General features: G+C 44.1%; 2 protein-coding genes across 3 annotated transcripts in view; one reads left to right on the forward strand and one right to left on the reverse strand.

Annotated features, from left to right (window-relative positions):
* LOC148098702 (protein NLRC3-like) overlaps nucleotides 1–13,079 on the forward strand; it is a 199,270-nt gene that overhangs the window by 14,600 nt on the left and 171,591 nt on the right. The gene's annotated exons all lie outside the window — the stretch shown is intronic.
* On the reverse strand, nucleotides 11,316–13,064 carry LOC148098703 (acyl-coenzyme A thioesterase 11-like). Its single transcript, XM_087850585.1, has 5 exons — nucleotides 12,870–13,064; nucleotides 12,545–12,664; nucleotides 12,335–12,473; nucleotides 11,533–11,588; nucleotides 11,316–11,424 (listed from the first exon to the last, which is right to left on the reverse strand). The coding sequence occupies exons 1-5, from the start codon at nucleotides 12,905–12,907 to the stop codon at nucleotides 11,316–11,318; spliced, it is 462 nt and encodes a 153-aa protein (XP_087706711.1). The 5' UTR covers nucleotides 12,908–13,064.

The following is a 13,079-nucleotide window of genomic DNA, read 5'->3' on the forward strand; positions in this document are numbered from 1 at the left end:
CCAAGTGCTGCTCACAGTGGATTGTCTGGTTTTTGGGGCTTTCTCTCTAATATTGGAGGCTGTTACCTTACACTGTTAAACAGCTTCAGACGGCTGTTGTTGTCTGTTGGGAATTGTCGCTTTTAAATAAAGTTACATTGAATGGATGTAAATGGATAGATGTTATTGTGACAAACAGAAAATGATCTTTAAAAGGTTGATTGTTGTTTTGTGTGTCTGTAGTCTGTCAGGCTGTCTGATCACAGAGGAAGGTTGTACTTCTCTGGCCTCAGCTCTGAGCTCCAACCCCTCCCATCTGAGAGAGCTGGACCTCAGCTACAATCATCCAGGTGACTCGGGAATTAAGCTGCTGTCGTCTGGACTGAGGAATCCAGGCTGGAGACTGGACACTCTCAGGTATGGAGAGAATGTCTGATAGAGGAGGACGAGCTGGAAACATTTCCTGTGTCCTTCACTCACTTCCTGTTTGTTTCCTGCAGATGAGACATGAACAATCACATGCAGGAATATTTTCAGGGACAGCCACACTAGTCTAGCTGGATAGTACATAGGGGGTCTCCAAGGAGTCTGTTTGCAGGATCATTAATGATAACTGATAAGTCATGTTGAGAGTTTCATTAAAAGTAGACCTACAGTTAGGTCCATAAATATTTGGACAGAGACAACATTTTGTAACTTTAAATACACTTTATTAGGTCACCGGTTTACCTGAGATAGTGGTCACTGTGTACCTAATAAAGTGTCAGCCATGTGTATGTTTCCCATGCTGTATGTCCACAGTCACAGTGACAGTCAGTGACACTGACAGAAGGATGAAACAAGGCTGCGAATCATTTCAGTCTTTGTGTGTGATAAAGAGGCAGACAGGAGCAGCTAACATTTGGAAATGGAAGCTTAAATACTGGAAACTCTACATTTATAGCTGAATTCACAATAAATTTGTTCTCAAGTGCACATTTAGCAGCTAATGCTAATACTGTTTTCCCTTGCTTTCTACAACTTGAGCAGCTATTGCTAAGTAGGCCACTTTGCTCTGCTAAGGATTTGTGTGAGCATGATGGAAACTCTGATAAGCTAATGCCGCTAAGCTAATGCTGTTTATGGGCCCTGTTAGAATAAATATTTCATTCTCACTCTGTTGTTTGAGAACAATATTAACGTCTCACATCATTATAACACAAGAGAAAAGGGTATTAGCGTTAGCTACTAATGCTTATTCACCTCAAATTAGCTTTAGCTGCTAATGGGAGCTTACTTAGCATAAACCCTTCACATCGTTATAATGCAAGGGAAAAGAGTCATTCATGGCAGCCTATTTAGCATTAACGTCACATCATTATAACACAAGAGAAAAGGGTATTAGCATTAGCTACTAGTGCTTATTCACCTCAAATTAGCTTTAGCTGCTAATGGCAGCATACTTAGCATTAACGTCTCACATCATTATAACACAAGAGAAAAGGGTATTAGCGTTAGCTACTAATGCTTATTCACCTCAAATTAGCTTTAGCTGCTAATGGGAGCCTACTTAGCATAAACCCGTTATGCGTTATAATATAATATAAACGTTATAATCGTTATAATGCAAATTAGGCTAACATGCTAACTCGCTTTAAATTATCATTGGTAGCATTGGTAAATTGCCTTTATTTGTATAGCGCTTTTCTAGTCCCTAAGGTCCCTAAGGACCCCAAAGCGCTTTACACAACCAGTCACACACAGGTGATTTTAGCCACAGCCACCCTGGGGCACACTGACAGAGGCAAGGCTGCCGGACACTGGTGCCACCGGGCCCTCTAACCACCACCAGTAGGCAACGGGTTGCCCAAAGACACAACGACCGAGGCTGTCCAAGCCGGGCTCGAACTGGCAACCTTCCGATTGCAAGGCGAACTCCCAACTCTTGAGCCACGATCCCCCCTAGCATTAGCATTAGCTAATAACAGCAGTCTATTTAGCAGTAGCTGCTCACATTGTTATAAAGCAAAGGAAAACTATATGAGCATTAGGTTCTAATGCGTATTTGCCTTAAATTAGGTGCTAATGGCGGCCTACTTAGCATTGGCAGCTCAGAATGTTGTAATGCTAGGGTAAAGAGTGTTAGAATTAGCCGTTCACATTGTTAAAAAGGAAGTGTTAACATTAACATAATGCTAATTCACATCAAATTAGCATTAGTTAATAACGGCAGCCTATTTAGCATTAGCAGATAATGTTGACCTTGGCCCACTGGAAAAGTTAAGAACTAAAGATTTAGGAGTGTTTCTCGATAGTTCTTTCTCATTTGAGAAACAAATAAATTTTGTTATTAAAACCAGCTGTAAGGTTTATATTGTTGATTGTCATTTATCCTTAGAAATATTTACTCATATATGCTTAGAGTTCTATAATCGATTGCATAATGATAGAGGTTTGATCCTTAGGCTATGTCCACACGTACCCGGGTATTTTTGAAAACGCAGATTTTTCTATGCGTTTGCACCTTTCGTCCACACGTAAACGGCGTTTTTGGTCACTGAAAACTGAGATTTTTAAAAACTCCGGCCAGGGTGGATATTTTTGAAAACTCCGTTTTTGCATTTACGTGTGGACGAGAAAAACAGAGAAAACGGAGAAAACGCAGCGTCAAAGGTGTGCGCCTTTTTTGACGTCACACTGTGCACCACATTATTGTTTCGGTGAAATGAATTTCTACAATACTGTTACTGTTAATTGTCTCTGCAGTGTTTAAATGCTTACATATTACACAGTTACTGTCCCTCCACACATACGACTCGGTTCTGCTTCTATGCCCCATCCTTGTTTACTATTTCCCACCGAGGCTTCTAGACTTCTGATTGGCCAACATTTCTACACGGTTAGGAATATATCGCCACCTGTTGCTTTGGCATGTTCCTAGCAGCGTTTTCCTTCATTTCTACATTTACGTGTGGACGGGATAATTTTTTTTAAAACGAAAACGGAAAATCTCCGTTATCAAAAATACTGTGTATGTGTGGACGTAGCCTTAGTAGTCTGTAAAGACTCTGTGTGCCTTCCAGAGTGCTCCGGCATGCACACACACCTTAAGGTCATGAGAGAGGTCGTACCTTCTCTTACTGATTTATGGTTTAGGAGGACACCTACTCTGTATCTGGTTAAGTATAAGAGCCCTTTGTTAGGGGGACCACTGGACTCTTAGCACCAGCTTTGGGGTCACAGGGTCACATCTGGAACACACACACACATACCTACACTATGCACAGACTGGTACTCTTTGTTCATACCTGTGTAAGACGTCACATGTTAATGAACTTATGCATATTCATGTAACCTCAATAAAGAGCAGTGTTACGAGGGAGCAGACGAGAGCGACTGAGGTCAAGTGAAGGAACGGCGCTGTCACAGTTCTCTCCCTCATGAATTGTCTGGTTCCAGCGGTGGGTCTGTGCTAGACGACCCATCACCAGCTTTTTCCAGCTTTTTCCACTGGTTACCAGTACGTGGTAGAATCCACTTCCAGATCTTGTTGTTTGTCTTTAAATCTCTGAGTGATTGGCTCCATCTTATCTCTCTTTAACAAAATAATCCAAGTCGAGCCCTCAGGTCTGCAGATAAGTAGCTTCTGACCAGAACTAGACGTAAAAACAGAGGTGAGCTTTATCGATCGCTGCAGCCAAACTCTGGAACAGTCGCCCTTCACATCAGGTCGTCACCAACACTCGACATTTTTAAAACCCGGTTGGAAACACATTTGTACTCTGTAGCTTTCAATTCTGACGAGTCTTTATAGTAATTACTGTGTATGTTTCCTATTTTCTCTCTACTCTGTGCAGCACTTTGGCTCAACCTGTTTTTAAATGTGCTGATAAATAAATGTAGATTTCTTTGAATAAAACAGTGGAGCCGAGCTTTGAGCTCAGTGTGTAACAGTGTGTGTATGAGAGCCATGTAATGTCCATGTGTGCATGCTGACTGTGCTGCTCTGACCCCCCTCCTCCTTTCAGGGTGGAGCCTGCTGGAGTCCGATGGTTGAGACCAGGTCTGAGGAAGTGTAAGTGTGTTTTTAATGGGATTCATGAAAACAAAGCAGCACACATTCAACCATCTTCATCATGTCAGGAGTCATCATCAAAGTGTCAATCAATGAACAGATGATGGATCAATAACTGCAGCTGGATTGTGTTTGTTCTCTCCATCAGATTCCTGTCAACTCACAATCGACACAAACACAGTGAACACAAACCTCCAACTGTCTGACAACAACAGGAAGGTGACACATGTGGAGGAGGTTCAGTCATATCCTGATCATCCAGACAGATTTAATGTTTATCAGCTGCTGTGTAGAAATGGTCTGACTGGTCGCTATTACTGGGAAGTCGAGTGGAGAGGAACCGTTTATATATCAGTGAGTTACAGAAGCATCAGAAGGAAAGGAGACAGTGTTGACTGTGTGTTTGGATACAATGATCAGTCCTGGAGTCTGTTCTGCTCTGATGATGGTCCTCATTATGTCTGGCACAATAAGAGACAAACATCCATCTCCTCCTCCTCCTCCTCCTCCTCCTCTGTCTCTAACAGAGCAGCAGTGTATGTGGACTGTCCTGCTGGCACTCTGTCCTTCTACAGAGTCTCCTCTGACACTCTGATCCACCTCCACACCTTCAACACCACATTCACTCAAACTCTTTATCCTGGGTTTTGGTTCAGTTCTTATCCTCCTGGTTCCTCAGTGTCCCTGTGCTGAGTGGGGTGTAAAGAGTGTCTCCTGTTACAGAAACACTCTGACTGTTGAACAGATAGTTCAGTCTGTACATGTCTGTCTCTTTCACTCACAAACACGTTTTCAGATTCATGGATTCAATCAGTTGATGTTTGAAACTCTTCTAAATGATTCCTTGTAAACTTCTTCCTCTTCAGTCACAAACAAACAGGAAGTGATGTCACATGTGTTCCTGTCCACACAGCAGAATGAGTCTATTGCTGACAGTGATGTACAAACAGAGTGAGCATTTCTGAGGCCCAAAATAAACTGAGTAGTTCACTGAATGAACAATGGACTGTGAGCTCAGTTCATCATTAGTATGGATTATATATGTATATGTATTATATTAGTATCATATATATCAGGTGCTGCTGCTGCTGGTTTCAGTCATTGTGCAAATGTGCTGTTTGTAAGGTTGTAAAGCTGCAGTCAGCTGAGACTGAAGAAGTCACCTGATCAGTGAGCAAACGTTTTTGAAAACGTCCAGATGAACAGAATCAACCTTTTGGGATCAGCCAGCAATGCAGCATCATTGTTGTTCAGGTTCAGAGGTTTGCAGGAATGAACTGATGACCAGAAACAGCTGCAAAGTCCAATAAAATACCAGCTGGAGTTCAGCTGCATTTGAAGAAGTCAAAGAAAAGTAAGGATGGCAAAGGGCGATGTTTTCTTCCAAAGAACTGAAAACATGGTCGACGCCTCATTAGAAGAATAATCTGGACATTTGTGAGGAACTCTAACCAAGAAAGCAACACAAGAAAGCAACGTCAAACAGATCCAACAGACAGTTTCATGACTGCAAGTGTTGAGTGTAAAAATGCTACATTGCATTATTGCATCCTCTCACCACAGGAGGTGCTGTTGGCACCACTGATTGCTGATCAGCTGTTCTCTGATGATCTGATTGATACTGTGAATAACGGGACTCACTGAACTCTGTGACACAGTGAAGATTACAGAGTTTAACTTCAACATCTGACTGACGTCACACAGACAGAAGGATGAACCAGTGAGGCACAGAACACAGTTACTGGAGATACTGGATCAGCTCCATGTGAACCTCTGATGGAGAAGCTGCTGAGCCAGAGAAACATCAGGACATGACAGGCAGCTGCACTTATCTAACAACATGTAGCAGAGCTGATCTATGTTAGAGGATCTATCACAGCAGCTGAAGCCAAAGTCCAACACTGGATAGCAGCTGAGCCTGTGCTGAGTGTAGTGTTACAGGAAAAGGGCAGAAACACTGACACTGGTAGCTCACAGTGATGCTGACTGGGGCACAGAGCTGAATGATGCAGCATCAGGACACTGTTTCAGTCTGACTGACAGAGAAACCTGTAGCTGTATCTACATGTGAGGCAGAGGCTACACAAGCAGCTTTCTATGTTTCACAGTGACTGAGATCTTCAGTGGGGGTGGACATGCTCCTGTACAGACCTCTGAGGAGAACCAAGGTGCAGTCAAAGAGTCCAGTCTGTCCTCACAGATGTGAACATGTGGTTTCATCAGGTCTGCTGTCAGCTAGCAGGCTCACATCAGAATCACTGTTCCTGAAAAACACAGTCTGTGTGACATCATCAGTCAGCTGATCGTCCCAGATCTGAATGGTTTCTGTCTCTACTGAGGAAGTCAGAGAATATCACTGAGGTGTGGATCAGGTCTGAGTGACCTGTGGAGGGACAGCTTTAAACAGTCCACAGGTCTCACGTCCTGCTCAGTCTGGTAGCAGATACCTCGTATTGTTCCAGATGTGCTGACATCACCAGCAGCAGCACAGCTGTGTGATACGATGAATCTCAGTTATTGATCCAACACACAGTAAATACAAAGATCAGGATTTCTGAGAGGAATCATTATGAGTCTGAACACATGATCACTGAATGTTAGTCTCCACAATAATAAGCTAACACAACCAAACACAGCTTTCAGCTCTTATTTTGAAACTGGCTTATTTAGAGAGCTGTGATGTGAGCGTGCCTGGCTCTGAGGCACTTGGGTCAGCCTCTGTTGTTTAGAAGTGTTACAGACTGTGAATGACACAGACCTGTCAGTTTCCATGTTTGTCTGTAACACAGCTCAGGGGCTCCATGCTGAACGCATCCATCCAGTGTTATTGATCCAGGACTAATACCAGCATTGGGATCAATACTACAATACACAATCACATGTGTCCACGTGATGTGTTTGACCAGCTTTATTCATTAATGATCAATCAACTTATTTACTGCATCTGAGTCCAGCTTCATTTAAATGATCCAACCATGAAAATGACATCAGTCTGTTGTTCAGATACTGAGAAGGGACACAAACAACACTGATCCAGGAGGGTTAGGTCAAACGACGATTTTAATGCACACACGCGGTGAGAGATGAACACTGTTACACAATCAGCATCGATCTCTGCCTAGCAATACACAAGCAGATGTTTTATACCATCAGGTTTATTTTCATGACGCCCCCTCATACGTCAAACAGATACAATATATGCATAAGCTTCAAAACCACAAACGTTCCGTTAACGACTTTAACAAAGTTTAAAAGAGCATCTTCTTCGCCTCCGTGACAGGTGCTTCTGGTAGCTCATCTCGCTCTCGCTTCTCCAAAACCTCGGGCCATGCTCTGCAACAAACTAGTAATTCTGCACGCACAAAAATGCAGTTACAAACAAAATATATCTGAACTCTCACCTAGAACATAAGCCTACCTACAGTGTGTGTGTGTGTGTGTGTGTGTGTGTGTGTGTGTGTGTGTGTCCTGACCTCACTCTGTGTCACCTCTCACCCACTAACACTCACAACCAGACAGAGGCCACCCTCAGATGTGTAGCAGTTTACTAAAACTATATATATGTAATATATTGAATAAATGCTGTAAATGAACGCCACTACTCAAAGCTTAATAAAAAGGATATAAATGAATAAAAGATAACAATGAATAACCTGGTTATTCAAATAGCATCCTCCCAACAGCTCCTCAAAGTAACTCACACTTAGACTCTGCTTTAGTTTCACTTTCACAAGCACGCTCTGCAAAAGCTTCCTGTCTACTTTGGCACAGAGTGTACTCAGAGTTAAGCCTTTCTTTTATAATGCAATGTAATCTGCATATAAACATTTAAGATTATAGATTTAACTCAACAGTTTAAAGTGGTTATAACTGCACCTGTAATAAAAGTTAATTGGGTGCCAATATGTTTAAACATCTGAATACAATATCAATGCTGTAGATTATGCTATTAATGTTATTAATGCAATGGTAATGATGATTGTTAAGGTGAATTGTTAAATGTTTGTCATTTTTATGTTACCATTTGTACATTGTTTTAAGGAATTCTTTCTGTCCTCCCCTCCCCAGATCCTTAAGATTCTGGGAGGGGGGCAGTAGTGTTTTTAATCACAGGAACATCCTTGTGAAGGTCTGTTTGATGTTGGTAAACTTGCTCCCCTTTGTATGGCTTCACTGTGTTATCTAGGGTGTGGGGGAGACTACCCTCTTTATGACCAAGGATGTTCCTGTGCTTTTATGTTATAAGACCCTTTGATCAGCAGTACACACACACACACACACACACACACACACACACACACACACACACACACACACACAGTGCCTTGTCTTTGTAACCAAGGGGGGTTACGTGGGGAAGTTTATTGTGTGAACATTGTCAATAAAAGGAGGCAAGAGGGGGCGGTCGGGGAGGTCATTTGTGATGAGCTGAGATACCGACAAGGCCTCCCTTGCAAGTGAAAAGATCGATCGCTGTTGCCTTGTTTTTCTTTCACGGGAATAAGTTCTGGGATCAGCGGGGTCTGACTTTAGACCCAGCAATGATGACCATGAACAATAGCAGTAAAATATTTCTCTGATCTCCACAAGTCCTACAGAAGCACTTAATGCTAACAGGAAGTCATTTATTAAGGTGGAATAACACAGAGACACAACCACTCACAGTTAACCTGACCCCACTAACTGCATGTGTTGGGACTGTGGGAGGAAGCCGGAGTACCGGAGAGGACGCACACAAACACGGGAGAACATGAAGCTCAGCACTGAAACAAAGATGGTGGATTTGACCTCAGGACCAGGTGCGTAATTTCCAGGGGGGTTACGGGGGTCATGATCCCCCAATAATCAGATCCAGCCAATATAATTTCATCATTCCAGTTTATAAAATTATGAATTATCTTGAGTTTCTTTAATCATTTCAATTATTATCAGCAAAATAGTTTCATGTTTAATCATCTAGTAATGTAACCCCGCCTCCTCCGCCGCGTACTTGGTATTACCCAACCGGCTTTCTCTACCAAACCTTCACTGTTTGCTGTATGTTTGTTAGCGCAGTCGCTGGTGCCAGAGACTGCCAGTGACTTCAATCTGAGGGTTTGAAGTTTCCATGTCTGTGTGATGTGTGGTGTGAAGGCTGCTGGTTAAACTGGGACTCACTGTTTAAAGCACTGAGTGCTCATAGAGAGATGCTCCATGAGTCCCAGTACAGACTACAAACATGGTGGAAACTTAGCTTTGATATCCACACACTCTGCACGTCTGTGAGTAACTGTGATGAAGATGTGCAGAGATCTGTGTACAAACAGGAGAAAGACTGTAAAGACTCTGTGCTTCTAACAGCCTCTGTTAACATATGTGAGGCTGTTTGTTGTTGTTGCCATGGAGCTTTTCACTGTTTGGGTCAGCAGGTCATTAGCTTACTAGGTGTCAATGGAAAATTGTACTTAGTAGTCAGTATAATCTTTTAATAATATAAGTTTGCATATGGTAGTGATAGGATGTGCGATCCTTAATTGTCTGCAAAAGCTTTGTGTGCATTCCAGAGTGCTCTGGCGTTCACCCCCACATCCTAGGAGCACGGGAAAGGTCGTACCTTGTCTTATTGTTTTACGGTAGGATTAACGTAGCTATGTCAGTTTTAGTCTAAGTGCCTTTTTTACATATAGATGAACTGTTGGATTTTCCAGACCAGCAGGTTAAGGGAAGTCGTTTATGGGGTCACACTCTGACACACACACATACATGTACACCTCCACATTCCAATGTAAGGAACAAGCACCCACTGATGTATAAATAAAGACCAGGGCAGTCTCTCAGCGCGAGTCTCTGAGCCTCACTCTTGTGCGTGCGCTCTGGTGACTGCCCTTGCTAGCAAGAAAAATGTGTGTTTCTCTGATTCTCAGCTGAAGAAGTGTTTTAGAATACATCTCTTGACATTATTTGGTCCTTCATAGCCGGACCAGAAAACATCAGAAATGCTCCACCAGCACAGGCCCACGGTGTTGGCAGCATCGGAGACAAAGCTCCGCCTCCTCCACAGACATGTTGTTTCCACCACCTGCTGGTCATGAGATCAATGCAAAGGGTAAGGCTGCAAATCTAAGCAGCCAGGATGAGTTTCATCTGCAGGCTGGCTCGGCTGGGGGAGAGCCACCGTTCCCCTTTTATTTAAACGTGAGAATAAAGAGACAGACAGGCCCTCACAGCTAATGTCACTTTAACCTTAACTGATAACATGTCAGCCTCAGTGCAAAGTGAGCAGCATGAACCTAAACCACACATCGCTTATTTTTAACCCTGAGCCTCAGAAAAGTCCATCATTGGAATCGGAGAACAATACCGAGGCAGCGAGTAGAAACAGGGCGGAGCGACTGCTGCTGTGAAGCACAGAAACCGCTGATCGTAGCAAAGGTCAAACAGACGAGTCCCAGAGTCTTACTTATAATGCGAGTCCCAGCTCGGCCTGTTGCTCAGCTCAGCGAGTAAATCAAAGGCTCTGTGAGCAGGAACGTCCACCTCACATTCAATCTTGAAACTCAGCATGGACTTCTGCTCCAGGGTGTAAAGCTGAACCTGTGAACACAACATAAAGCACCGATGGGGGCAGACTCACACAAACAAACAGCTCATTAGTGAGAAGCACATACCTGGTCGTTCTCACAGCTCAGGCGCCAGTTGCTTCTGGCTGCCAGCATCTTCAGAGCTGAGATGTTGTTATAGCTCAGATACACCTGGAAGCACAAACACAGGAAACACCACAAACTCATCTCCAGAGCTCAGCGTTAGCAGGCCGCCTCCCGCCATTCAAATACTACTTATTATATATGAATCAGTGCCGTCCAACAGTTCAATTCAACTTTATTTATATAGCTCCAAATCACAACAAAAGTCGCCTCAAGGCGCTTCATAGATACAGAGAAAAACCCAACAATCATATGACCCCCTATGAGCAGCACTTTGGCGACAGTGGGAAGGAAAAACTCCCTTTTAACAGGAAGAAACCTCCAGCAGAACCAGGCTCAGGGAGGGGCGGGGCCATCTGCTGTGATTGGTTGGTGAGAGAAGGAACAGTGTAAGTATTAAGGGTGCAAAATGAAGACAAACTGCTGCAGCACTATTTCTCATCTGCAGTGAAACAGAAATGAGAACTAATGATGTTTTTGTGACAAGCTGCTAGTAACAAGGTGCCTACACAATCAGTGCCAAGTTGTCTGTTATTTGTAATACAGTAATATACACATGTATGTAAAGAAGGTTTGACTTCTCTCCCGTGAGTCGTGGACTAACGTGAGCAGTACAGGTGACGCGTGGAGCTTCTCCTCACCTGGTTGGTGGGATCCCAGGGAACAGACAGAGGCACCTCCCCCTGCGTGCGGGAAATGATGTACTTCCTAAACACAGTTACAGGAATCAGGATGATGGCACTGTGGGTCTGTGCAGCTGCACAACAAAAGCTGATGTAAACGCAGAGACTTTAGGGGCTGTTTGGAGACATGTACCTGTCCAGCCTGATCTTTTTCCTGGCTGTTGCCTCCTGAAACCTCCTTTGTCCTTCCTGTAAATGAGAGACACACAGGCAGAGGGCACCAGTGTGTAACACAGCAGGCAGATTCCCAGCACCAGTTCATGACCAGTACACCGATCTGTGCTGCAAACTGAGTGGAGTGTTATTACTCGGTGTTTGTTCGTGCTGATAACGATCTACGACTACAGCGAGCGCCCTTCAGCCTGTAACGACACCATGGTCGCTCCATCAGACGGGTTTATGACTGATAACATGATTTGAAGTTCACAGCTCTGATCTTTGCTCAGCCTTCAGCTTAATGGTTAATCGAGTGTTTCTGCACCTTCTGTTTATGATACTCATGTTTTATTCTACAGGACGATCTCCACAAACTGCTTCACCACAGTGTGAATGAAGCTGACACCAACTGTCAATCTACTGCTCCACCCTTTTTAACAACACCACCAGAGGCCATGTTTCCTGCTCATCCATCCATCAGCACCACGGGCGGTGTAAAAGACCGACCCAGCTACACTGATGTCACCCGCTGCTTTCTCTGAGCTCACCTTGGATCAGCTGTTATCAGGAGTCTGGCTGTGAAATCAAACGTTCACAGGCTGATGTCTTGTGACTGACACCTTGTTAGCCAATCAGAGTGCGGTTTCATACCACAAATTCTGAAGCAGATTTCATGTCTTTCAGTCAGTATTAGCCAATCACAGACAGCCGCGTCACATCCAGACACTTTACGGATGCAGCACGCTAACGAGCCGTTTGTGAGCGTTAGCTTAACTCACCAGGGGTTCAGGTCGTATCCGTGGTAATGTGCGTGGCTTCCCGCCATCATCGAGCACCTCAAAGGTCATGAAGGCGGAGTTTATGTGTCGGTTAGGCCCCTCCTCGTGGTAGGCCTCCGCACGCACGCCCACCTCCATGCTGCAGTAAGGACACGTGTCAGTTCTCTGTCTGCTGCACAGCTGCAGCGCTGAGCCAGTGTTCTGGGATACCTGTTTCTGAAGGCGTTGTTCACGATCGCCTTCAGCAGCAATCTGTCTCCAACCTGAGAAGATCCTCTGAAGGTGAACATGTCGATGGCTCGAAGGGTGGGATGAGCCTGAGACAGACGACTGCAAGCAAAGAGCACAGAGACAATAGGCCACGACCTCCCACGTGCTCGCCGTGTTCAGGTTACTCATACAGATACAGCTGGACAGATCCTTTAATCTGCACCAGGACTGAACTACACTGATCACAATATGGAGGTCAAAGGTCACAATGATGTATCCTATTTTTAGGTAAAAGTATGAAGGAAAGAAGTGTTTGTGACTGTACCTGGCAGCGATTGTAGCTACATTCACCATCCAGGCCATGATCTGCCCTCCAAATGTGTTTACCTGGGATTCAAACACACCTCATGCATGATCTGACAGTCATGTCTCAGCGGTACGATGACACACTGATGCACTGAACAGTCACATATATGTGCACATGTAAAACAGCTGGGCCTCATTTACAAACCTGTGTGTAGGATCCATACGCGCT

The sequence above is a fragment of the Neolamprologus brichardi genome, chromosome 14, assembly GCF_056152115.1.
Source record: "Neolamprologus brichardi isolate AB-2024 chromosome 14, ASM5615211v1, whole genome shotgun sequence".
Taxonomy (NCBI): domain Eukaryota; kingdom Metazoa; phylum Chordata; class Actinopteri; order Cichliformes; family Cichlidae; genus Neolamprologus; species Neolamprologus brichardi.